General features: G+C 39.0%; 1 protein-coding gene across 4 annotated transcripts in view; it reads right to left on the bottom strand.

Moving 5' to 3' along the window:
* The window catches only part of LOC310633964 (transducin-like enhancer protein 1), a 75,131-nt gene extending 52,151 nt beyond the window's left edge, over nucleotides 1-22,980 (bottom strand). For 2 of the 4 annotated variants that reach the window (XM_083351979.1, XM_083351977.1), the window contains exons 1-7: nucleotides 22,527-22,980; nucleotides 21,688-22,441; nucleotides 20,689-20,789; nucleotides 18,971-19,034; nucleotides 18,558-18,602; nucleotides 1,290-1,352; nucleotides 107-211 (exon numbers count right to left, since the gene is read on the bottom strand). In XM_083351979.1, coding sequence (XP_083208105.1) covers nucleotides 107-211; nucleotides 1,290-1,352; nucleotides 18,558-18,602; nucleotides 18,971-19,034; nucleotides 20,689-20,789; nucleotides 21,688-21,711 — 402 coding nt within the window. In that variant the 5' untranslated portion in view covers nucleotides 21,712-22,441; nucleotides 22,527-22,980. The remainder of the gene's footprint in view (nucleotides 1-106; nucleotides 212-1,289; nucleotides 1,353-18,557; nucleotides 18,603-18,970; nucleotides 19,035-20,688; nucleotides 20,790-21,687; nucleotides 22,442-22,526) is intronic. The other 2 variants (XM_083351978.1, XM_083351980.1) reach the window with 2 other exon arrangements.
* Nucleotides 22,981-25,604: the final 2,624 nt, after the last annotated feature.

Consider the following 25,604-nt stretch of genomic DNA (forward strand, 5'->3'; position numbering starts at 1 on the left):
ATACTTAAAATGTAGCCATTAATGATCAAAGATATTATTTACATGTCAAACATTAAAACATCAAAACTGCCAAAAGCAATAAGAAAGGAAAGCTGGTTATACACACTGTAGGAGGTAGACCTGGAAGGCCACGTACCCCGATGATGGCATTCAGCTCAGCCATGGTCACTTGTTTGGCACGTTCCACTGCTTGAGCTACTTGTTGTTGATGCTGGAAGGACAAATAAATATCTATTATCAGAGCAACCACTGCTTGCAAGAGAAAAAGGCATTTTTAAAAACAAAAACAAAAACAAATAGTAACTATATTTCAAAGTAGCAAACTGAGATGCAACTTCCTTTCAAATGCATAAATATATAGTTTTTATTATAGTTTATTCGCAAGTTAACCTTCTTCCAAAGCTGATAAGTAACGCTTCTGTTGTGCATACTGTGCTAAACCATACTATTGCCTGATGTTGGTCACAATCTCAGTCCTTGCCTTAATACTATCTGATCATTCAAAGCACCCTTGGGTGCCATGTGTGAGCTAGGAAAGTGTGTGTGAGAAGGCCTTAGGGCAGGTTGTCTGGGCCACTCATGTTGTGTTAATAGGCATTCCCCCAATGCCCTGGTATATAAATTTAGTCACCAGGTTTTTCCATACATAATAAATACATCTATGCCAGTAACCTGGTTTTCCTACTCCCCAAAATTCACACCTGTGCTTTACTGTGTGTCACGGCACAATCCTATAGAAGTTGCTACATAAATGCTCATAAATGTTTGTCAAGAAATTTAGCACAGATTACAACTCAGGCCTTTTTCTTAGACTTAGACTTTTGTTAAGACTTCTGCTTTCTTAGACTTTAATGTTTCAAATGAAACATAAAAATGTTTTCAGAATTTCAACCAATTCTTAGAAGTTTTTTAAAAATGCTTTTGCAAATGCCACTCAAAAAGTTTAGTGTGCTATTGAGCACTATCATTTGTATTTACAGAGGATTTAACAAATGGCTAGACTAGCAGCTGCTAAGCTAATGCTAGCATTAAAAAAAATCTTGATAATCTTTTTAGACTGCCTCCTCCTGTGTTGGAAAGAATAATTTTGTGGTTGAGCTATTTCACCAGTTATACAGTTGGTGTATCTCATCTCCTCTGCTAGACTAAATTAACAGGGGGCCCGCGCATACTTCAACTACAACAGATGTTCCTCATTCTTCTGCATTTTTATAAAATTAACATTTTAAAAACTAATTTACAAAGATGCAACATAATTTCACTTTAAACAGCTGAACATTTGTACTTACTTCTTGAGACAAAAATGGGATGACTTGTGCACAGATTGTATTCAATCTCTTGGCAATTTCAGTCTATAGAGAAAAGTAAATATTTGGATTAAAACACACACATTATATTTTAGTTTACAAGATCATGTGAAAGACAAATGTTATAAAAATGTGAAGTACCCCAATATTATCTCAAATACCTAGAATACGTAGTTAAGCTGATAAGAGTTCAGCTTACTGAAGAACAACTCTGCTACAACTCCACATGTATTCAAACAAATGTATTCTTACTACATAGTCATTAATAATCAGTTCAAATCTAGCATGAGAGCAGTAAATCCATTGTTCCTCCCTCTTTTTTAATTATTTGAAGTCTTCCAAGTCCCAAAAAAGGAGAAATAAGTTGCAGTGGATATCCTCACAAACTGATACCCAAGTAGGTACTTTATAACAATCTATGCTTAGTTCTTGTGTTAACACAAGCTGATAAGGGCATCCTATATCACTGCCATACATAAGTGAGATATTTTAAAGAGAATTTTGCCCCATTTTGCTACCTTTTTAGTAGAGTTGTTAAGTGAATCACTGCAGTTTTAAGCTAGTAACACTGTTGTTAAATGAATCTGGTTTCCCCATTGATTTTGCTTGTCAGAAGGTCACAAAAGGTGATCACATGCCCCTAGGACATCATAGATATCAACCAGCTGTCAAGCATCTGAACTTTGATGATGTGACCATGGAGATGCTGCAACAGTTTTAAGTGTGAAAAACAGTCATAGGTCACTTTTTTGGTGCTGTTGTAACTTTGGTCACTAAATGTAACTCAGAGACTATCTGTATTTGTCCACTTTTTACTATGTATGATTGTGTGGCACTGATGCAAAGTCTCTTGTTCAAACCACGTGTGAGCCAGAAAAATTTACACTCAACTTTAATTTATGACATCCTATCCTTTTTTTTTTTGACTAAGAACTCAATCTATTTTCAAATGTTCTATACCTAGCAATGAGAGCTCCAGAAATTAAATGAGGACAAGCTTGCAGCATTTAAAAAAAAATTCCAAAGAAATACTCACGAGGCCAGAATCCAACCTTTAAAAAGATGGTTGGGGGATGAATAGCCCCAGACCAGTCAATCAATCAAAAATATAAGCTATGCTTTAGGAATATGCAATATAGATGGCATTAAATCTCTGAAATGCCTGACACAAGCCCTCAGTTTCATGTAATATTCATGAATTCTGAGCTGTCGGTAGCTGGCTTGACACAGCTTATCGCTAGATTTCTGATCTCCAAATACAGAGGACAGTTAAAACAATGTGGGATAAAAGAAACCATCCCTTGCAGACAGCAGATACATCAACACTAATTGCCCATATTCTCTTTGCTCACCACCAAAGCAGATCTGCAGGGCTGGTGCCTCATGTGAAAGCCGCTCAAGTACCCGTAATTGTTTATGTTCTTAATGTTAAGGCCTCTTGAATGCATTCATTTTTAATAGCAGGTTGAGTGTGGGGCCTATCAAAGAGCACAACAGCAACCCCAGTCATTAGTCCTTTGCTATGGCAATGATGAGCTTTTGATTTATTTGCAAATGACAAGCTTGCTGGGGCTCCAGAGTCAATCAGTGCCCTCCTATTCAAGATAAAGTTGAGACTGAAATTGTTTGCATTCTGTGGGAGGTATGCGTATTATTTTTTTTTCTAACTTAAAGTGTTTTGATCTGAAACACAGTCAGCTTCAAGTGTTGTTATTTGTCATTTTGTCAACATTTCATACTGAACTGAGTGATTAAGGGGGGAAGAGGCAGGTGCTTAAACAGTTTCAAAAATGCCTGCTTCAAATTCTGTAAATGTTTGATCAGAGATTTTCTTTTTTTCTTTTTCTCTGCTTTCTACTGAAGGAAACAGGACATATTTAACCAAGATTAAAATATATGATACTTGAGCTTCCCCCCCCCACCTCCCCAGAAGAATATAATATACATTGTTTCCTAATTCAGCAGTTTCCATGGGTCATTTTTCCCATTAAAAGTGAATTCTCATTCAAAATTTAAAAGCAACATTAAAGTTAAGGTATTTCCTTGTATAAACTGGAAGCTTAGATAAATAATCACACTACTGAGAGCCAGTGTAACCAATAATCATCAGACACCGTGACCTAGAGCAGGAAATGTTTGCTCAGTCTTTTAGCACAGAAAGTTAACAAGTTTCCAAACCTATCCTTGAGTGATGCCTTTGTTAGAATGACCAAAAAAGGTGTGAATGCTTCTGAGTTCTCCATTAGCAAAAATGTTATAAAAAAAAGATGGAGCAGGGAAGCACCAGATTCCCCTACCACATGCACAAATTAGGCCAATTTTTTCCAAGCATAAGGACCATAGTGCTAAGAATGAATTATTTTACACCTTTTTAAAAAATATCCATCCCCAGTAACTCCCACTGTGCCATCTAGTTCCTGGCTTGACAAATGTATGAAATTAGCCAAAAAGGAACAATAAGCTTGCCCTTTTGCTTCAGATCAACCAAAAAAAACCCAGACAACATCAGGAAGATAAAAAAAAGGTACTGTTTTCAATCTTATTTTTTAACTACTTGAAAATAGAATTAGGCCAACTTTCTCCCATATTTCTACACAGGAATATTCAAAATTCCACTCTATGTTAAAACAGTTGGATTTAGTCTATTTAGAACTGGAAAGTTGCAAGGACTTCAATCATCTTTAATAATTTCTGAAACGGGGATTACAGCTGTTAGTATTCACTCCAAATCTGTTTACTATGGCGTATTAATAAAAACAATAAATCCAGGATAAAATATATGAACCAGTCTTTCCCTATTTGTCTGTAACCTATTTTTACTTATGTGAATTATCTTTTCCTGTCACAATCACCAAACTGCCATTGTAATTTCAACAACTGTAGATGCTATATGATAAAAAGGTGTTGCTACACTTCAGGCAGAAGAACACCAAACCTTTTCAGGGATTATCCATGATGTGATTAAAATAACATTTTGTGGTAGAAGAAAAGGAATAAGTGCTTCTCACAACTCAAATACAAATTAGAGATGTATAAAAATCTAGATGCAATTTCATCATGTTAATGAAATAGGGTATCATGGAAACCTTTTACTTTCAGCTACTTTTTTGTGAGAAGCAATGTTTTATTATATGAAAGGCAATCCAGTTTCCTGACTTCAAAAGGCACCATCATCATTGTTCTGGGTTAGATGGGAGAAATTAAACTAAATACTCCATTCAAATCCTCAAAAATTCATCTCACCAATTAGTTCTTATAAAAGAAATTCTTATGTGGAAGTAGTCTGTAATATTAATTTCTAATGCATCTCAGAATAAATTAAAAAGCTTTCTTCATGCATAATTACAAATGACATCTGTAACTTCACTAAACTAAAGATGTGTAGAGTTCCTGTGAGTCAGGTGACAAATACATTATAAAGCAATTATTTTTATTATGATGTATAACATCCATCATTCCCTTCTCTTATTGCCTACTGAACAATATACCAAATATTTGATGCTTTTGTGTCTCCATTTTCTCATATATATATATATATATATATATATATATATATATATATATATATATATATGTAAGTATGTATGTATGTATGTATGTATATGTATATGTGTGTGTGTGTGTGTGTGTGTAAGTTTTTTATTTTTTATTTTTAGATTGCTAACAAAGAATTAAAGGGAGACTGATATGCATTTCAAACTTATTTGTTTTCATCAGTCAGCCATACCCTTCTGAGATTCGAACCTGAGCTGACTGCACATTAGGCAGTTGTTTTAACCTGTGGATGGCCTTCGGTTAGGCCGAAACAGGGAATAAAGATTTGTCCCATGTTTGGGGCCTAGCAAGGTAATCTAAATAGTTAACAAGCATTTAACATATATATATTTGGAGCCTTGGTGGAGCAGTGGGCTAATGCCTCCTTAAGTAACACCAGCTGCCTGCAATTAGTGCAGGTTCGCATCCCACCAGGCTCAAGGTTGACTCAGCCTTCCATCCTTCCGAGGTAGGTAAAATGAGGACCCAGATTGTTGGGGGCAATTAAGCTGACTTTGTAATAATGCCGCTTGGGGTGTGTGTGAAAGCCCTAATAAGCAGGCATATACATAGAATGAAGGCTACTGCTAAGCTTGTAAGCCGCCCTGAGTCTTCGGAGAAGGGCGGGATATAAATGGAATTAAAATAAATTTTTTATATATATATATATATATATATATATATATATATATATATATATATATATATATATATGTAGATCTAGAGTCTCGGGTTTCTTCTCTAGATCTACACATACAGACACCCGCGAGAATCTACGAAAACATATATATATATATATATATATATATATATATATATATATATATATATATATATATATATTATATATATATATATATATATATACACACACACATACACACACACATATACATACACACATATACATACACACACACACTCTGTTAAATTAAGTTCTGTTATATACAGAAAAAATATTTACAAACATTTGGTAGTTTTCACCTTTGACAAAAAATGCTTGCAGAACAACAACTATCAAGGAAGTGGGACTATACCCTCACTGTTGAAACAAACAAGACCGATGTTCCCAAGTGTCTCCTACTGACAATGATGCTATTCAAAGAATCCACATGAACTCAGTCAGCCAGAGATGTCATCCCAAAACATCTCACTCTGTGCATAGACAGCAGCTCCCACAGGAAAGGAATATATATCTCCTGCTGTCAAGAACTATCTTCCACCATCTCCAAGTGGCAGCAAATTGAGGAAACAAGAACACCCCCACAGCCCGTACATAAATAGGGGACAGTGAGGACGGAAAGGCATGCAAACTTTGTTACGCCTACCAAAATGACAGCTTTCACAGAAAAATAAGGAAGCTCATGAAAATTCAATGCAGCTCTAATATGTCCATTGTTAGAACGTGTACTTAGTTCAATCTGACAGCACCCTTTTTATGATTAATGTAATTCTTAAGGTCCTCTTAAGCTGAAGTGGCTCCTGTACCTATTTGGATTACAGAGCCCTGAAAAATCCTGACAGCCTTATGACATGCTTGTCATTATCATGCCATTTCCAGAAAAGCCAGTCTAGAAGTGGCATGAACTGTGTATCCTAGACATGAAACCCCAGGGGAAAACTCAGTGTGCCTTGGATTAAAATCAACAGCACTCCCACATTTTTTAATTGTTTGCCACTTTAGGAATGTATGGGTAGGAAAGCAAGGTCTAATCATGAAACAAAGCATGCATTTTCCATCCCCCATATTATTTTACGCAAATAGCAACATTTGCATAATAATAAGCTTGGCTGTTTTGAGATGCATAGTTTTGAATGTTCCAGTTGCTCATAGCACCGTAATTGGACTGTTGTTTTGTGACTACTTTCTTTCTTCCAGCATAGCCAATACCACAGCAGGGACCAGTCATATCTTTGCCGCTACTGCTTTAGATTGAATAAGGTGATGTGGGAGTGGAGTGTTGAATGGAGAAAAGCAATTAAACACATGGTCAGACAGGAGAAAACTGCTTGTAGCTGCTTGACTGCCTAGTAAATTATTGCTTTTTTCCCCTAATGCTAGGGAGAAGTTAAAAATTCAAGTGGGTGGTTGTATGGGCTCTCCAAATGTTGTGCTGTGCACTTGTTTTGCTTGTTTTTTTTTACAAGCAAGTAATGTAAAATATCATGCACATTTTGTGCACACATTACTTTGCTTCACATATAAATGTTGCTGAGGTTGTATAAATGTAGATTATTAGTGCAAGGAGGATTTGGTAAGCTGATTGAACTTTTGTGTATGTGTTCACCCTACATATATGTTCTTATGTCTTACAGTAATGATTTTTATTTTAATTTTTTCACCCTTCATTATTTTTATAGTTCAAGGTGCCACACATGCCTAATGTTCCTGTTTTCCCCACAACAGCAACCCTGTGAGATGAGTTCAGCTGGGAGACAATGATTAGCCCAAAGTCACCCAGCAGGCTTTCATGTCTAAGGCAGGACTAGAACTCAGTCGCCTGGTTTCTAGCTTTGTGCCTTAAACTGGCTAATAATATTCACACAATTAAGCAATATCAGCAGGCCTTTTTTCCATAGCTTCCACCCCTATGTGCAGGCAAAAATTTACAGAAAGAACAATGAAGATTTTTTTTTGTTTGGCCAACAGCTAGCAAGTAGAAAGCTACAAAAACAAGTAACAGTGCCTAAAGAAAAAACTGAGATAATTTAAGGCACATCGGAATTATTTTTCCTCCTCTTCAATCATGTCCAGTTGTTAGAGAAGGCCCAGACAAGTCCCTGCAATTTTCTTGACAAGGTTTTTCTGAAGTGGTTTGCCACTGCCTTCTTCCAAGGTCTGAGAGACACGAGAATGAGAAGCCCAGCTGCATTTGTGCCTCAGATGGGACTAGAAGTTGGTCTCCCAGTTTCCATCTTGATGCCCTAATCACTACACCAAACTGGCGCTCATCAAAACTCTTCATCAGAAATTAGCTGATCTCAATTTCCCATGGCGAAAGGACAGAAGAGGCTTATTAAGATAAACAGTGGGGGGAAAAATACCTGTCCTTGTAGGAAGGATTTGTTTTTTTCTTTAACACACTAACTTGCATTTATTTTTTCCAATATATTTTGTATTTCAACTGTGTTCTCTCTCTTTTTCATTATATTGATGTGTTCAAAATGGTTTAAAAAATAGTATCTTTAGCTTCCTGCAATCCAAATGGCAGATAGCATTGATCATGAACAAGCACCACGTAGCCCCTGCAACTGGAGTAGAAGAGCAAAGCAGCAACAGCTGTCCTCAAGTGGTAATGGTAGAATACTCAACACATTGAATAATTTTGCTCCAATGGAATAACAGACAACTTGTAATTTTTCAACAGAGTATTACAATTCTGATTCTAGAAACAAAGTACATTTTGTACTGACCAACCCTAGGTTGAATAATTCCTATACAATATACTGCATTGTTTGAGTGGATTTTTGTATGGTATGGAAACTGTGGAAAAGCAACCACAGAGAGGAAAAAACAAATCATATCTACATTACTTCTATTTCCTGTATCATTCAAATTCAAAGCAAACCTAGACTCTTTTTACAATCTTTTTTCTGGCTATCAGAGCAATAGAATTTCAACCATAGATGCAATTGTAATCTATTCTGGCCTTATAGTTGTTCTTATTTATGATGAGCAACTATTAGCTCTCATTTATTATATAAATTGGCCAAAAACAATCTATTGAGCTTAGCTAGTTATCCAGCTCACTATTATTCACAGTGAACGTAACATTCTTATTTTTTTAAAAAGATCACCCTACAACCTAGATTACCAAATAATGAACATCCTTTAATCTCTAATAATCTATGCATTATAATCTTGAAACATGATATGTCATAAAGGATATTTTTTTAAAAAAAAAATCCATAGCAAACCGTTTGCCAAAATAAGGGAAGAAAAACTTTACGGAAAAATTAATTTTTATTTATTTATTTTAATTCCATTTATATCCCGCCCTTCTCCGAAGACTCAGGGCGGCTTACAAGCTTAGCAGTAGCCTTCATTCTATGTATATGCCTGCTTATTAGGGCAGGCACATACATATTAGGGCAGGCACATACATACATGACACAAACATAAGAAAGGAAATATTTAAAGCATTAGTAGTAAGAATTAAAATACAAACTTCTGCCAACTTTATTTACTATCAGCATTTTTAAAAAAAAAACAAACAGTTTTTTGAAAAAGGATCATGACTCAAAGTCCCAAGGCAGGGGGAAAAAAAAACCCTTTCAGAACAGTATGATCACCTAACTGAAACTGAAACTATATATTTATCTTTTCCACAAAACAAGCAGCCAACTGCTCCCTGCACTGGTGCTATAGAGATTTCAACAAAATAGAGCTGAAAACTCCATCTGAATGAGCAAAATGTTCTTGCCATTTATACAGTGTAACAGTAATCCACCAGGGAATAAAAGGTCAAGGCTGCCCTTTTGGTCATTACCGAATCATTTGAGATGATCTGTGGTAAGGAAAATCGAAGGCTGTGAGTATGCTGCAAATGGCTTGACCTCAGTCCAATTTTTGTCTCCATCTGTCTAACCGATATGAGGATGAAAGCCTTCTGCAGGGTTCTTTTTAAATCCACGTTGTAAGGCATGAATCGGCTTGATACAGCGTTAATAAGGGGGAAAGTAGGCTTCTCTGACACAGAAACACATTTAGATTGTTATTCTTTATCACATGAAGTATGCCCTCCTCTCAGAAGTTACTAAAATGGCTTAGAGATACCTTCACTTTGCCAGGAAGGGCAGAAAGCATCCAATTTGCAGCCTTCCACAAGACTGACTTGCAGGACAAAAGAGTCTTCCAGAAAGACAGTAAGCGGAACCGACAGTGGAAGTTGCTTTTGTACAACATAAAAACTTTTTTTAAAAAAAAAAAGGTTTCATTTGCTCTGGGGGAAAAAAATGGTTTTCAGGATAACCTGAAAGAGCCAACATAAACCCAGTCCAAAGGACATGATCAGGGTAATGGCCATCATAACTTGTTTGCCTTTAAAGAGCTGCAAGAAAAGTTGTCATACATTTAAAATTGAGATGTTCAATAGTCACCAGGCATACAAAGTCACTGCAATTTCACTTATTCAAAGATATACAGATAGTCTTCGACTTACAACCATTCATTTAGTGACCATTCAAAGTTACAATGGCAATGAAAAAGGTGACTTACGACTATTTTTCACTTATTGCAGTATCCCCATAGTCATGTGATCAAAATTTGGATGTTTGACAAGTGGCTCATATTTATGACAGTTGCAGCATCCCAAGGTCATGGGATCACCTCTTGAGACTTTCTGACAAGCAAAGCCAATGGGGGAAGCAATGATTCACATAACAACCAGTAACTTCACAACTGCAGCAACTGTGTTACTAATAACTGTGGCAAGAAAGGTCATAAAATAGAGCAAAACTCACTTAACAACTGTCTTGCTTAGCATCAGGAATTTTGGGCTCAACTGTGGTCACAGATTGAGGACTACCTGCACAACTATTGCTGTATTACCTACCTCACGGTGCCTTTATTAACCACCTTATTTTTAAAGCTAATATGCTGGCTAGGATGATGGGAACGGAAATCCTTCACCTCTGGAAGGTGCCAGTTGGAAAAAGGCAGTATTATTTTCTTATTTTGGCCATGAGAGCAACGTATTAAGAGGCTCCATGCCATATCTGGAGGTTTAAGCCCCCACAGTATATCAATGTCAAGCAACAGCATGTCAAGCTAAGATTCAATTCAGGTAAGTGCCATTGCCAAATGTTCTTGTTCCCAGACGTGCTTTAAGATTATTTTTATTGCTTAAAATTTAATTTGTTCCAACTCACATCTCCATGGCAACACCGGCTAGCCCTGCAAATCATTTGGGTAATTGGATACCTTATCTCTCTATTGCTCTCAAATCGAATGATTCTGCTAGAATTGTAACAGCCAATCATGTTTACAGGCCTCCTGAGTAATAGACTTTAAAAAGTAGCCACATTCATCTCCTATTTACAGCCATATTAACCATTACACAAAGAAGTTGTGAAAGTGGCCTCCCAGTATATTTCATGTTATCAGTATTGTCACCATTAATATTGCAATCAACAGAAAAAGTTGTGAAGCCATAATCAAACAGATTAAATTCAGATAGAGATGTGTGTGTACACATAAACTAGATGAGTTTGATCAATGACTGTCTACAAATATTAGAAAAATGGTGCATCACTTCAGCAATCTTATATCCAATAGAACTGTGCATGCACTTTAAAAATGGTTGCTGCGCTGTAATTATATATCATGACTCCATGTTAAAACAAAATCAAATATGCATACAATACAGATCTTGATATGTCAGAAAGAAAACCTACATGTTCTGGGCAGCACCAATGCAAGTGAGTACTAAATTCAAAAAGCCATCCACATCTTTGAGTAATTCATTCATATTTTGAATTCAAAAGAAGTTGACATGTAATTTGACTGTTAATTGATACCTTTTTACTTCATACCATACTATGAGTTCTGCACATTCTGTTCTTTATCAGAACAGCTTCACTGATTCAGTGAATTGTGGGTCAAGTCACATGCCAATGCCTTCCAAATCCTTAAAGTAAGAGGAACATGGGAATTTTTTTTTGGGGGGGGAAATCATATATATTTCCGTATATATTATAAATAACTGCATATATGCTGGCATGTCTTTTCTTGACAAGCATGGGAAACAATTAAGAGAACTAGTTTCTCTATTCTTAGCATATGGTACGTAGTATCTTTTCCAATCTTTTACTAAGCAACTTCATACACGTTTTATATGAGATATTGCTACTGCTGTTAAAGACAACTATAATGGGTTTTCTACCCAGATCCATTCTATGAGTTCATCTATTTCAAAGTATTATGCATATAATTAAAATTAATTATATTATGCATGTAATTAAATATACTCTTCAGTTCAGATCAACTGCAGATGACTACATGAGCAAATCCATGGAAGTATATTGAAATGGGTTGCTACTTCTGTTTTCTGGAGTGTTTGTGTGTGCGCGTGTGTGTGTACACACAGCTTTACAACAATTTTTAATGGAAAAAAACCTACTGAATTGTTAAGCATTTTGCTCTACTGATATCATTCTTGAAAGTAGGCCAATATATAAACTTTTGCATAAACAAATAACCACTATTGTTTCATGCAGAGTCTGATTACATATTTAAATATAAAATATTTTATCCCCCATTTTTAGAGCAGAATGTGTGAACTGCCTCACCCCCTTAAAGGTGCAGCACTTGAGATTAATAAAAGCAGCATGAGACTATCTCTTTGGCTTTGATTGCACAAGCTTCTAAGAATGAAATGATTAAATGGGGAACTCACCCCATGTACAACATCTGTCTCCTCCCATTAACAGCAAAGGCGGAGTTGCTTGAAAGTTATCACTGTGGTTTGAAAACCAGTTAAGTGGGGAATCCAAATTTAGAATGACACTACATCAAGTATATTATAGCTTAATCCTAAACTGATGTGCCACAACCATGGGTAATAGCTCTGGTTTTCAATTAAGCCAATTGTAATATTAGTTACAGAGTTGGTTAGAATATCAAAATTGAATAAATCATCACCATCATCTTGTTAGGGACATCCATTTCCTACATGTGTAAACAAGTTTGAAAACTACAAAGGTGATTTGCAGGTCATGTTATTTTGGCTGCACAAAAGTGATAGTGATAATTCTATATTGAATTCTAATAAAGCACATTTACTGCCAAGTCATTTTATGGCTATATATGAACCATACCTTTTATGCTGTAAGATTTCAAATATTAAATATAGATCTATGAAAGGACCTTAAGTATTTTTTATCAAGTGTTAAATAGGAACTCAATTAACTTAGGTTTTGAGAAAACACACACACATGACCAGGTTGAAAGGGCAGGGGGGAGGGAAGGGGCAATATCATGTGCAGCTTTGATTTGTTTATGTAGATTTTCTTAACACAAAGTGAAAATGAATTTGTTAATTTAGGCTAGCTCTATTTAATCTAAGTAGAATAATCCAAAGAATGCCTTATAATAGATTGGGGATAGTCTTCATACATTTTTAAGCTTAGCATCCTAGCCAGACAGCAAACAAAATCCTTTTTGCTCTGTTCTTCCACAAAATGGAAATCTACCTTTTGTTTTCATTCAGTAATCCACAGAAGTTTTAAAATGGCTCAAAACAGAAGCTGCAGCAGTATGTTCTTTAAATCCATTTTCTCTTCTTAACCACCCACTAGATGTTCCAGCACAGAGAAAGAACAGTCCTTCCCTTCTAATGCAAAAATCCATACTGCCATTGCCCTTGCAAACTGCTAAACAAGCAGTATTGGCAATTCACTTGTGTTCAGTAATATATTTACTCCAAATCCCAATGGCTTGTCTCTTAATGCAGTTTTCTTCCTATTGTGTATGTTCTTGTCAATACACTGACTGGTCACCTTATTCCATAAGCTACTTTGACCAATTGTTTACCTGAGATAACAAAAGACTGAAAACAAGGCAGGGGATTTTCCTTGATTTTCTGTCCAACAATTTCTGTCACCAGTCCAAAAGGAGCATGCTACACAAGAGATCAGGCATATCCTAACTGGAATCGCTTTTAATCAGTTTAATTTGGGAGCTATTCTGATTAACCAAGATAAGACTAAGATAACTATGCTGTAAACATACTGACCAGTATGTAATAACTGCATTCCAAACTGTGGTTTCAAGAAGCATAGCGAACTACAAAAATTTCCTCTTTTCAAACAAAGATGTGGTTCATTTCATTTAGACGTTTATTTAAACTTTTGTTAAGGGGTACTGATAGAAACCTCTGCTATGAATATAACAAATGCCAGTGATGAATTAATAGTGCAAAGGGTTGTCTTATTTGCTAAAAATTACACAAAATACTATAAAGAATTAAACATCTAAAAAACAGGAGTTTAAGATCAAAATGCGAAGAAAAACTAGAACTGAAGAGGTGAAATTGTATTTACTGCAACCTGTTCTCCAACACTAGGCTTCTGATATGACCTTTGGGGTGTGGAAAAATGACAAGATTCATTAGTGCTCAAATGTGTTCACCAAATATCTTGATGACAGAAAATCAAGATACCAAGAAAAGTCAGAAAGCAAGTCATGTCAATAACTGAAATGCAAGCAGCCAAGCAAAAGGAAATCTGTTTTTTAGAAAGCCAATCTTTTGCTGAGATGCTTATTCTGGGTCTGAGAATATATTACATCACAATTCAGAAAGATACCTTGATTTATGCTACTCCACACAAAACTATTTCCATTCATTAAAAAGGCAATATTTAAAATTAATATGTGCCTGACATTAACTTGCTATAAAGAAGTTATTAGTTTCACAAATTCATTTGGGTTCCTGTTTGCAATCTAAATTAATGAATGTACATGGATGAAGACTAGTCCAACATTGTGACCATTCCTATTCAAAGAACTGTGTGAAATCAAGAAAACCTCTAAGCATCATTTACTACCTATGATGTCAAGAGCAACCATCAGGAGATACGGCTGTTGAACACAGACAGCTTTGTGAGTGGCTCCTTAAAAGAAAAGACTGGCACTGTTAGCACCACTATGCTCCATTTTCGAAGTTATAATTATTTGGAAGTGAGAAGGCAGCAAGCCAAACAGAAAACCTCAGCAGGGCAGAGTGACAAGCTTGCCTGAAGGCAGGTCAGAGAGATCAGTGCTGTCCCCTCAGAGGAGACAAAGGCCCACCTGTCACTTTCAGAATGACAGGAACTCAAACACTGTATAGTAGTTTATATAGTCTGTCTGTGGGTTCAGTAGTGATCAATCTTTATTTGGCTGACTGCCACTGAACTAAGGCTAACCTTACCCCTAAACAATTGAGGTTTTAACACATAAGAAGGTTTACTTTCTGGTTTACTCTGAAGGCCATCAGACAGGAATGATGAGAATGACACAGAGAAAACATTTCCCAGGCAGCTACTAATATATCCAAGAAACCCTGTATCTTGGCAGCAAATTTACCACAGTAATCATTGCTAACCCCAACTGCCATAATGAGTATTTTTTTAAAAAAAATGAAACTCACAACCTTTAAGCAATTCCCTAGAAAGATCCATATCAGCCCTAGACTGACTACCAGCATAGTTTCTGAAATGCTAATAGAGAAGCAAAAGAAAGCAAGAAAGTACTACTATAAACTGGCATGGTTTAAAATCATATATACATAAGCAAAACATGCAATCTAAAGGGGAAAAACACATGCTGCAACTCTGTGTCAGATCAAGGATGAAGCTTACTACTGGTTAAATTAAAGCAAAACTTCATTTCCTGCACTATTCCCCTGTTCTACTTTTGTCCTGAATAAAAGGAAACGTGGATCCAGAGATCCCACAAGCAGTAAAGAATTCCCATGGCCATCCACTGTGATGAGGAGGATAGAGGAATTTTTGCCTGCTTCCATAGTCTTACCAAAGCAAAGGTATCCTTGCATGGCACTCAACTCTTGATGGCTATATTCACACAGTACAGAAGTGGTTTGCAAGTGGAATGAGTTTTTAAGAACCGTGAGAGCATCAAGGACTCCATAGCTCAACCCTGAGCTATAGGCACTCTCTTCCATTATTTTATTTTAACTTCCCAATGTATTCAAAGAGATTTGGAATTACACCACTCGCTTATCCAAGTACTAACCAGGGCTGACCCTGTTTAGGTTGAAATCAGATAAAGGTAGTTACATGTTGACACCTGTTTAGGTGCATTTGTCTCATGCCCTAAATAATCCATTCCAAAAGGTTGGAGAAGAACATTTCCCACACATAAGACTAACTACAATAGAAGATCACTGAAATTTGCTCTTCTCCTTGATGGATCCTGCAAACAAAATTTCTACCATGTATCAAAGGCCAAAGAAAACCGTGCATTAGTCAGCCCAATAAATAACTGTAATCAGTAGAAACTCGTTTACAAGTACCAGGTTTTTGTCTGAGTTATTATGTTGGCCCTTAGCTCATTGCTCTCATAACAAGTCTAAATACAAAAAAAATCACAATGTTTCTGGAAATCCTGCTAACTTGGACATCCAGCTTATTTTATGCCCACAACAATCCTTTGAGGCAGGTGACATGACAATGATTGATTCAAAGCTATCCACTAACTTTGAGGTTGAGTGGGGTCTTGCCCAGTCCATTACACCATATAAATGGAAATAAGTAATGGCATATTAAATAAGTGAGTAATATGAGTGGAAAATAATCTTAATTTACAAAAGATGGCCAGAATCTGAAACAGTTTCCTGGATACCATCCACTTTGCTTAAAGGCAAAAGACATGCAAAGAGGGAATAGAAAAAGCTTGCCTACATCAAATTATGTTCCTACCATGCAGGTAGAAGCCTGTTCAAGCAATGTTAATTTTCACTTTTGGAAAATACTGCCAACATGAAATAACAGCTATGGAAACAAGGACACACAAAATAATCCTCAAGATTAACATGACTTTCTGTGGTTGTTGTTTTGCCATGCTACTGCAATTTCCTTTCCTAAAGTTTGGAGTTCAGGGACATAGATCTCTGAAGGCATCTATTCACGTTTATAACATTAGATGCATACATCGGTAACATTTCAATCGATGGGAAAAAAATTCCCATCACTACATTTTGTATTTAAAAAATGTTGTCAGTTGTGACTTCTTTTATTTCTCCTGATGGTGCCTTGCTAAGCATTTGGTTATAAGCCATAAAACAGGAATAATTTTCAGCCTGTCAGGAGTCTAGCTAATGCCCAGTTTCCCCCTAGAGAGAATTCCTGTCAAATGTAATGAGAGCTCTGAAGGCCCTCTCTACAACATAATGAGCACTTAGGCCAGGCTAGTGATCAGCCAGCAAAAAGCATCAATTGGAGCCTAGCTACTCCCTAGGGGATACACATCAACAGTTTTAATAAGAATTATGATTACTCTCCAGCAAATGCCTAAGAACATACTGTTCATGTTTAAATCATGAAATTCTCACATACACGCATCCTCTTTTCCAGGATGAATTCATTTTCTTTTTTTCAACAAGATGGTTAAGATAGAGAAATAGTTAACTCTGTCGTACATGAAAAGTATATGGCAAAATCAATACTACCTCTGTTGCATACTATAAAAACCATGGCAAACCTCTACCAAATATATTATTTTGGCAATTTCCTTTTTACAGAAATAATATAGGCCATGCTTGTTGTATCTGAAAATGTTATTTATAAATTTCATATTCAGACTAAATAAAATTTGGTACAGTAATGCACAGGCTAAAATAACATTCCCAGTTCCAAAGCTCTTTCTGTTTTCTTTGTTTAATCTTTAAATAAATCCAGTTTTCAATTCTAGTTTCCAATTTGCACATTTGGTTTCCTGTTAAAGAAGAAATTTTTAAAGCTAGTCACAATATTAGATGAAAGTATGACCAATTAAGCTCATAAAACCTGTGATCTGTAACAAGCTATTAGTAAGTTTTAAGCAAATGGCAGCCTACACATTTTGGGGTGGGTTTTTTTGGGAAAAACATTAGTATTTAGTACAATGTAATAATACAATTTTCAAAGCAAATAAAGAAAATTATGAAAGGAAAAATGAGAATTCTCAATAGCTAAATTTCAACAATTTAGTTAAGGCCTGAAAGCTGCCATTATTTATGTGACCAAATGTTTAATATGTAAATTTCAAATAAACTACCTATATCTAAAAAGCATCCATTTTTGAGAGAATCATAATTCTGGATTACCAAATGTTCTTGCATCTGATGGATTTTACACATACTCCCCCCAAATAAAAGAGTTCAGAACTACAAAAGCAGAATTCAGCATTCAAGCACACTTGCTTAATGGGAGCCTTTGAATACACTGAAGATGTGAAACCTGAACGAATCAATTTCTTCACTTTGCCTTAGCTGGTCAGCCATGCTCCTTAATTTAATGAAACAAGAGTTTCAGATGAAATAGCCCATATACATCAAGAAAGAATTGTATTGTTGCACTTTGAAATGTATCCAACTGTGCAACTTCATCTAATGATAATTTTTTTAAGAGGCCATCGATTTCTGAAAGACTTATTGTACCAGCATCTTGATGAAAAAGTGGATGTCAGCATATCTATAGAATATTTACACCCTGCCATTAATGCTTTCTCTGGCAGACAATAACTACTCAATTGAAGGTCCTTTGGGCTGAGCAATCATTTAGCTTTCTTTCTCTTATGAGGTCCTTAGTGCCTTGTTCCAGTTCAATACTCTTTTTATTCACCATTATAGTAGCCATAAGTGTGAATTTTATGGGAACTTGCAAACTCAGTCATAAGGAATGCTTTCCAAGACACTAATCTTTTGATGCTTTTAAATGGCTTGGATTTGAGCAACCATCAACATATGCTGCCTAGACATAAAATACTGGTTAGGCAGATTCAAGGATGTGCCACCCCAAATATCCTTCTAGAAAACTATTTCCTTGAAAATATTTAATTTTAAGCATCTCTCATATATAACGGTGAAGGCCAAGATAGTATTTATAAAACTAAATGGAAATTGATAGGAAAATTTTTCCTATATTTCTCCAACCTTTTAGATATTTGTCTAATGTAATATAGCAAAATTGCTTGCATTTTGAACAACACAGAATTCAATAATAACAATTTCTTACCTGTTTGTGCATTTCGATATTTAATCCATATGACATTTCATAGTACTGTGAATAAAGCAGAGAAAAGTTTAATTAAACACAGATACAAACACACAAACAGCAGTTCTGTCATGTCCAGAATTTCATTTTCTCTTGTTCCAAACAAGCAGAAGTAAACCAACACATTAAAACTGCGGTAAAGCTGATTTTAATGAACAACAGGGTATGTCCTAAAGTGTATTCAGCAGTGGAGCAAGCTGCTAAGGGAGATCCTGAGTCTTTTACTGGAGGAAGTTAAACAGAAGCTGGACTACCATCTGTCAGGGACACTGGAGTGTATCCTGCTCTTAACAGGTTAGACTATTCTCCCTGGTTTCTTCCAATTCTGATTTTACATTTTAATAAAGCATATAGATAAACAAGATTGTACTTACCATAACATAGTGCCTTTGCATTTCTGTCTTTTCACTTGCCAACTTCTCACATTCCAACTTAAGGCTATAAAGATAAAGTTTATATTTGTTTTAAATATATGAATTTAAGATATGCTTTTATTTCCATTCTGAAAAGATGCTAGTTATGGAAACTGTCCTGGGATCTCAAAGTAAAAAAACAGAGATGTTTAGCAACCCACTTTAATAGATGAGGACATTTGAACAGGAGATCAGAACAGATAAAGGATTCCTAACATGTAGAAATAATTTAATATAGTGGGAAAGTATGTTGTTTAAAAGGTACCAACATAGAATTCCAGCATTCCTATGAAAGATTCAGGAAGGACATTTCTATAGAAATCCATGTGAATTATTAACAAATAACACTTCAGTTTGTCTTTTCACAAAATCAATTTGTCAAATATAACCAAACTAAAGGCTCTGGCCCATCATGGCCCTACTCAGTAATAATGAAAACTGTAATTTATGGCAGCACACATATACTTTTAATTAGACCCAAACATAAATTATTTATGGCTTTCAGTTGAAGTAAAATAACTTAAATCAAGCTGCCAAGCTTCAAATTCATTTACAAATTATCTCCAATGGAAATTTACTTCTAGGATTGGGGTTGTAATTCTATTAATTCAATATAAAAGCCTGAAGGTCATCAAGCCAAATCCTTTAGATAATTAAAGCTTTTCAGTTTGGCTGCTATGATTAAAGGGTATTTGTAGGTGTGTAGCATTAATTCCCCAGACTCTCACAATATTGTAAAAATTCTACTGTTTGAATACTACTTATTTGAACAGGCTTGATCTTTGCAGTTATGACTGTGTACACAGTGTGCTTGAGCTATAGAACAGCTGAGCTCAATTTTATATATGTTTGTTTGTACAAACCAAATCAAGATAATATACTAACCGTCTGGCCCTGGAACATGTTTACTTTAAAGATGTATTGCTCAGATTTTTATTAGACGTGTATTTTACTTACATGTACATACACGTTAATGTTTCAATAAATCATCCTAACTTTATTTCTTGTTTGCAAATTACGCATTTGAGAACTTTTAGGCATGCTATCTTTGGAATATTTTTCAAAAAACATAATTCTAGGCAGACACACACAGAATCAAATAATGGCCAAAATAAGCATGCAAACACTATTTTTGTTTGTAAAAATGTTTTTTTAAAACCCTTTCACTTAGCATGCAAATAATTTCTATTCTCTTGGGAGCTGTTAAATAGGCTTTTTATTATTTTATTTAATGATGGATTGCTGGAATATGAGGAGAGGAACCCTGGTTGACCAAATGTCATCTCAAGTCTCTTAAAACTTTCCAGAGCAAAAATATTGACAGTTCTTGTAAAGCTCTGAAAGCACATAGGGAGATGGAGGTAGCAAGAGAGCAGCTCATACACCTAAACTGTATTAACTTACACAAATAAAAACAATAGCTGGGTCCACCAGCCTGCTGCACACTCACACCTTCAGTGTGTGAGTGACAAGACTTTTCCCTGCCTCCTCACGCCACCACCTGGGCATAACTACTAAATACATTTGGAAGAAGCAAAACACACCCTACGTACTAAGGGGCACATTATGGAGCGCCTTGAAATTCTCAGCCCAGAAGAAAAGTCTTCCTTCCCATGAGCAGGGGGGGGGGAGGGGAAAAAAAGCGATGATGTTTCAAAGCTGACCTGAGCCATTCTCACCTGTGATACTGAGCTTGGAGAAACTGGAACTCTTCTTTGATTCGGTCTAGAGACTCTGGGATGGTGAACTTAAAGGGCTGTCCTGCAGCTTGGTGTGGCGTCTGAAGGGGACAGAAGGGAAGGAAGGAAGGAAGGAAGGAAGGAAGGAAGGAAGGAAGGAAGGAAGGAAGGAAGGAAGGAAGGAAGGAAGGAAGGAAGGAAGGAAAGAAAAGGAGGAAAAGGGAGTTGTGAGAGAACTGTTAAGATAACAGGCAAAGTTGTAGCTGAGGGAACAATGCCACCTGGTCCAGAAAGAGCACGTGGCAAGCAAAGGCAAAATCCCCACGAAACCGCATTTACAAGGGATGCCCCATCTAGGACTCGCTATTATTCATTTAAAAACCACCGCAAACGCCACTGGCGTGCAAAGAGAGCGCTCCCTCCGTCCTTGCCCTTCCAGGAAATGGAAGCAGCGGTGTCTCGCATTCGGTCTGGGTGGGGGGGAGGGAGGGAGGGGAGGGTGAGGCTCTCCGCCTCACAGGCTGGGTCCTGAGAACAAGGAAAGGCAACCCAAGCGGCCCGGCCCGGTTTAGACGGCCGCGAGTAAACAAAAGGGGAAGCCGCACGCGTCCCTCCCCCCCCAACACACACACACACACACACTTCTTCCCCTCCCTTTCCCCGCCCGTCGCTCCCCAAAAGCCAACGGGAGGCTTTTCAAACCAGCCTCGGCCAGGCCAGCTGACGAGGCAGAAGTTTCCCAGGCCTTTCCCTCGCCCGCCCACACCCCCGCTTCCCCCCAAAGCTCGTGTGTTGTTGTTGTGTTGTTTTTTTCCGGCCCCGGAAGAGTCAGGCAGACGGTCGACAGAAGCAGCCGCTTCCACTTTCCGACTCCTGCGTTAGCCCCAGAACCCACCGCGCGTTACTTTTGTGTGTGTGTGTGTGTGTGCCCGGGAAAAGGGGTCGTGGGAAGGGGGGTTTTGTTGTTGGGGAGGGTGAGGAAGCCAAGGGCTCACTTACGGGATGCCGGCTCTGAGGAAACATGGCTCTGGCCGCCGCTTTCCTCTTTCGCAGGTCTGGCCTCGCCTCGACCCCTGAACTTTGCGATTCCGCGGAAGCTCCAGAGCAAACGCCAGGTGGGAGGCAAGCGGGGAGGGCGCTACTCCGCTTCTTGGCTCAGCTGCAGGCTCATCCTCTCCCCCCGACACACACACACACGCGGCTTCCCTCCAGCCCCAGCCCAGCCGCTTCCTTTGTTGTTAGCTGGAGAGAGCGAGGGAAGGGGAAAAAAAAAAGTCGCCGGGGATCTGCCCGAGCAAGCACAAGCGATGGACAGTCCGGGATGGGTCCTCCTTCCTCGCCGCGCCGTTCTTCTTCTTGTCGCTGCCGCTGTCGTTTCTTGGGTTTTTCTGTTTCTTTCCCCCGTCTTTTTCTTTTCTTTTCTTTTCTTTTTTTCCCTCCAGGAAACAGCCTTCCTTTCCTCGGCCGCCAAACGCACTTAGAAAAGACCCAACCAACAAAACAACCGCCCGAAAGATCGATGGCTTTCGAGTCGAGCGGAGGAGAAAATCCAAACAAGTCAAGGGCTCTTTTCCGACGGTCGGCTGCGGGGCTAGAGCCGCGGAAGTCACCCCCTGCCGAAAGGCCGCGCTCTTCTTCTTACCCGCCTCGGGAGATCGAGTCAAGGCCAGATCGGGCGCGGGACGCGAGGAAGAAAATCGAAAGGGGAGGGAGGGGAAGGAGAAGAGGGAGGCTTACGAGGGCAGGAGCCGGACTGGGGGAAAAAAAAGAGAGTCCTGAGTTACACGGGGGGAAAAAAAACCACCCCACCCCCCCTTCTTCTCCTTCCTGGTACCCACTCTTCCCAGCGCAGTCGGTCTCCAACTCAAGAACCGCTTCCCCCACGGAGTCGTGCCCCGCAGCGCATCGACGACCGAGGATCCTCACACGCGTTAGAAACCCGAAACGAAACCTCCTATTTGGAGCAGAAGCATCCCGGGCAGACTTCTTCTTGAGGCGGCCTCCGCTTTCCCTTCCGCTGCTTTTCTTTCTCTCTTGCTCAATCCCGGGCCAAAGTTCTTCTTTGCGAGAAGATCCCTCGAGGAACCATCCAGGCGGGGGTGGGGAGAAGGCGAGACCTTCTCCTCCCCCCTCCCCAAAATTATCGTAAGGCTTTTTCTTCCATGGAGGCGAGACCGGCACGTAATAAGAAAACTCCGCAGGATACACAGCCCGGCTCGGCTCGGCGGCGGCGGCGGCGGCAGGATCTCAATAAACGGGACACAATGTATCCGCCCGCGCTGGTTACATTAACACGCGGTTTCACACTCCTCGAGCTAACCAGCCTCTTGGCTCCGCCTCCGCGTCGGGCCAATCGTCTGCTTGGGAACCAACGTGGGGCAATGACATCAGGCCAATGGCAGCTGGCTCTGGCCGAGCGTCGCCTCCCCTTCTGCCTCGCTCCCCCTTTCCTAGGAAGCCTTTCTAGTTGAGCTGCAGGACCCCTCTGAGCGAGCCAATGGGAGGCAGCGGAACGTTCAGGCAGGCAGGGAGAATGGGAAGGTCGGGGAGAAGGAGAGTGGAAAGGCTGGGCTGTCAATCAAAGTAACGTGGGGTAGAATATGCGAAAGAGAGAGAGAGAGAGAGAGAGAAAGAAATGACTGCTAGGCGCTCGCTTCCTCCCCCCCCCTCTCTGTCTTTTATTCTTCCTTTATCTTGCCCCACTCTTTCCAGAAATCTGTGAAAATAACGTAGAGAGATAAATAATGCATTCCTCATTCGGGACGGGCAGTACCTACAGTCAGATGGATGCTTCCCTGTTTTAAGCTAATGGGAGGTTGGGAGGGGGCCACGGTGTCGCCTTGGAGGATGAAGTGTTCACAGCGATCTGTATCAAAGTTTCCTAGGAACAAGTCTTCTGTAGTGCTTCCGGAAATGTAGCCTCTTCTCACAACAGTTTTCTCTTGTAATTTTGTCAGATCGGGGAGAGTGTAGGCTGAAGTGCCCCAGGTAGCCATAAAGACTAGGAGGCAGGTTGGTAATTCCATAGATTTAAATATATTCAGCAAATATCGCAGATGTGAAGTGGCCGGCTTGTTTCCTACGGCCTGTTGGAGGTCTTCTTATCGGGTGATTTTAAACTGCTATTTCAACTCAGGCTGATGCCCAGTTCTTTGAAAGTTTCCGAGTGACAGCTATTGTGATAACTCCTCTTAGGAAACTCTAGCGTGTTTTGTTAAAGATAGCCCGTAACAAGAGGCTGAGGCTCCATTCCAGTTTGGCAAAGAAATCCCTCCATTACTGAAACTTTGGCAAGGCAGGTCCCCGGCAAAGTACTTGAGCTTTTGCAAACATCTTTGGTGGGCTCTATTGTCTTTTTTTTTTTTAGGGTTTCAACCCATGATTATCATGCTAAGGAATGTCCTTATTCATTCCTGTCCCTTCAGTTGAGGAAGGAGAAAGAAGAAGCAGAATACTTTCTTTCTGATACCTTATTTTGATGGTTCCTCAAGTCTACTTGGGACATCCTGAAGTGAGGATTTTGTTTTCTTTTACTTTGCTAAATTTCCTGGTAAAGGCTTGAAAAGACCCTCATTGGTTCAAAATGGGGAGCAGAACAAGCAGTGGCGTAGCGTGGGGGGTGCAGGGGGGGCCGGCCGCACCGGGCGCAACATCTGGGGGGGCGCGCTCGCACTGAGCTGCTCAGGGAGCCCCAAGGGCTGCACAGAGTCGGCTTGGCTCCGCTCTCGAGCTGCTCTTTCTTGCAAAGCGAAACGAGTCCGGCAGGTGAGATGGGCGGCCACATAAACTGAATAAAATAAATAGAAGCGCCCAACTCTCCGCCCAGGCTCAGGCCAACCGCAAGCGCCCCGCAGGTGCCCCGGCAGGCTTGGCCGAGCGAAGACGGACCCGCCGGCCGGCTGGCCTAGCTTCGTGCGCATGCGTGGCTTTATTTAGCGGGGCTCACGTGCGAGCTTGAATGCAGCGGCTCTTGCAGGTCGGAGCCCCGCCCAGCCGCGCTCGAGAGGGACCCGGAAGCATCCCACATGCGCGCGACTCTTCTTGGAAAGTCTACGCCGCTGCGGGGCGCGTCTTTTCGGCGGTGCCATGACGTCACCGGGTTAGGGGGCGCAAATTGCCCCGGGTGCTGACAACCCACACTACGCCACTGAGAACAAGGACTCCTGCTGCCGTTTCTTCAGAAGAAGCTTGGCCAATCCAATCCTCTAGTGCACCCAAGCCAGCAGACAAGGACAAGTTTACTTTTGTACATTCTTCATTGTGTTCCCTGAACCATCTAACATCTAATTGCTTTCACTTTTTTCTTAAATTTTCACTATGAAACTAACCTCTGCATACTCTCTTTAAAGTTTGCAGCTGACAGGTCTTTTAACTCCTTCTTGTATGAGTTGTTTCCATTTCTGGGATTAGATTAGTTGCTAGGCTTCCTTTTCCCCATATTCCTCAATCAAACTTACAAATCCTACTCTTTATGCTTATTGTATGATTCTAAATCCCCTGATTTAGAAACATTCTCAGTTTATGTTCAGATCTAATCCCCCTGAATTTATTTTATTTTTTCTGAAGTTCATGGGTGGTTTTTTCTACTTTTTTTTTTTGGGCTTTAGGCTTTTATCAGGGTTCACCAAGCCACAAGATACTTTATATGTGGGCTTAATTTACATATATTATACATAGTGAGCATCCATGCTGGTAAATGAAAGTATTTACAGACTGATGGGGAATGCCAGGCAGACATCTCAAAAAAATCAAGGTAAACCTGTGTCGTTAAACCTGAGTAGCTCTGGAAAATCAATATCTCCCACTTTCTTTTGTTCTTTGCAAGTTTGCTGTGTATGTTCTGTGATGCTCTTGTCTCATTGTTTGTGCTCTTGGTGGGGAGAGATTGAAGTGTTGATTATTGAAAATATTCCTGA

This window comes from Vipera ursinii, assembly GCF_947247035.1.
Source record: "Vipera ursinii genome assembly, chromosome: 2".
In the NCBI taxonomy this organism is placed as follows: Eukaryota; Metazoa; Chordata; class Lepidosauria; order Squamata; family Viperidae; genus Vipera; species Vipera ursinii.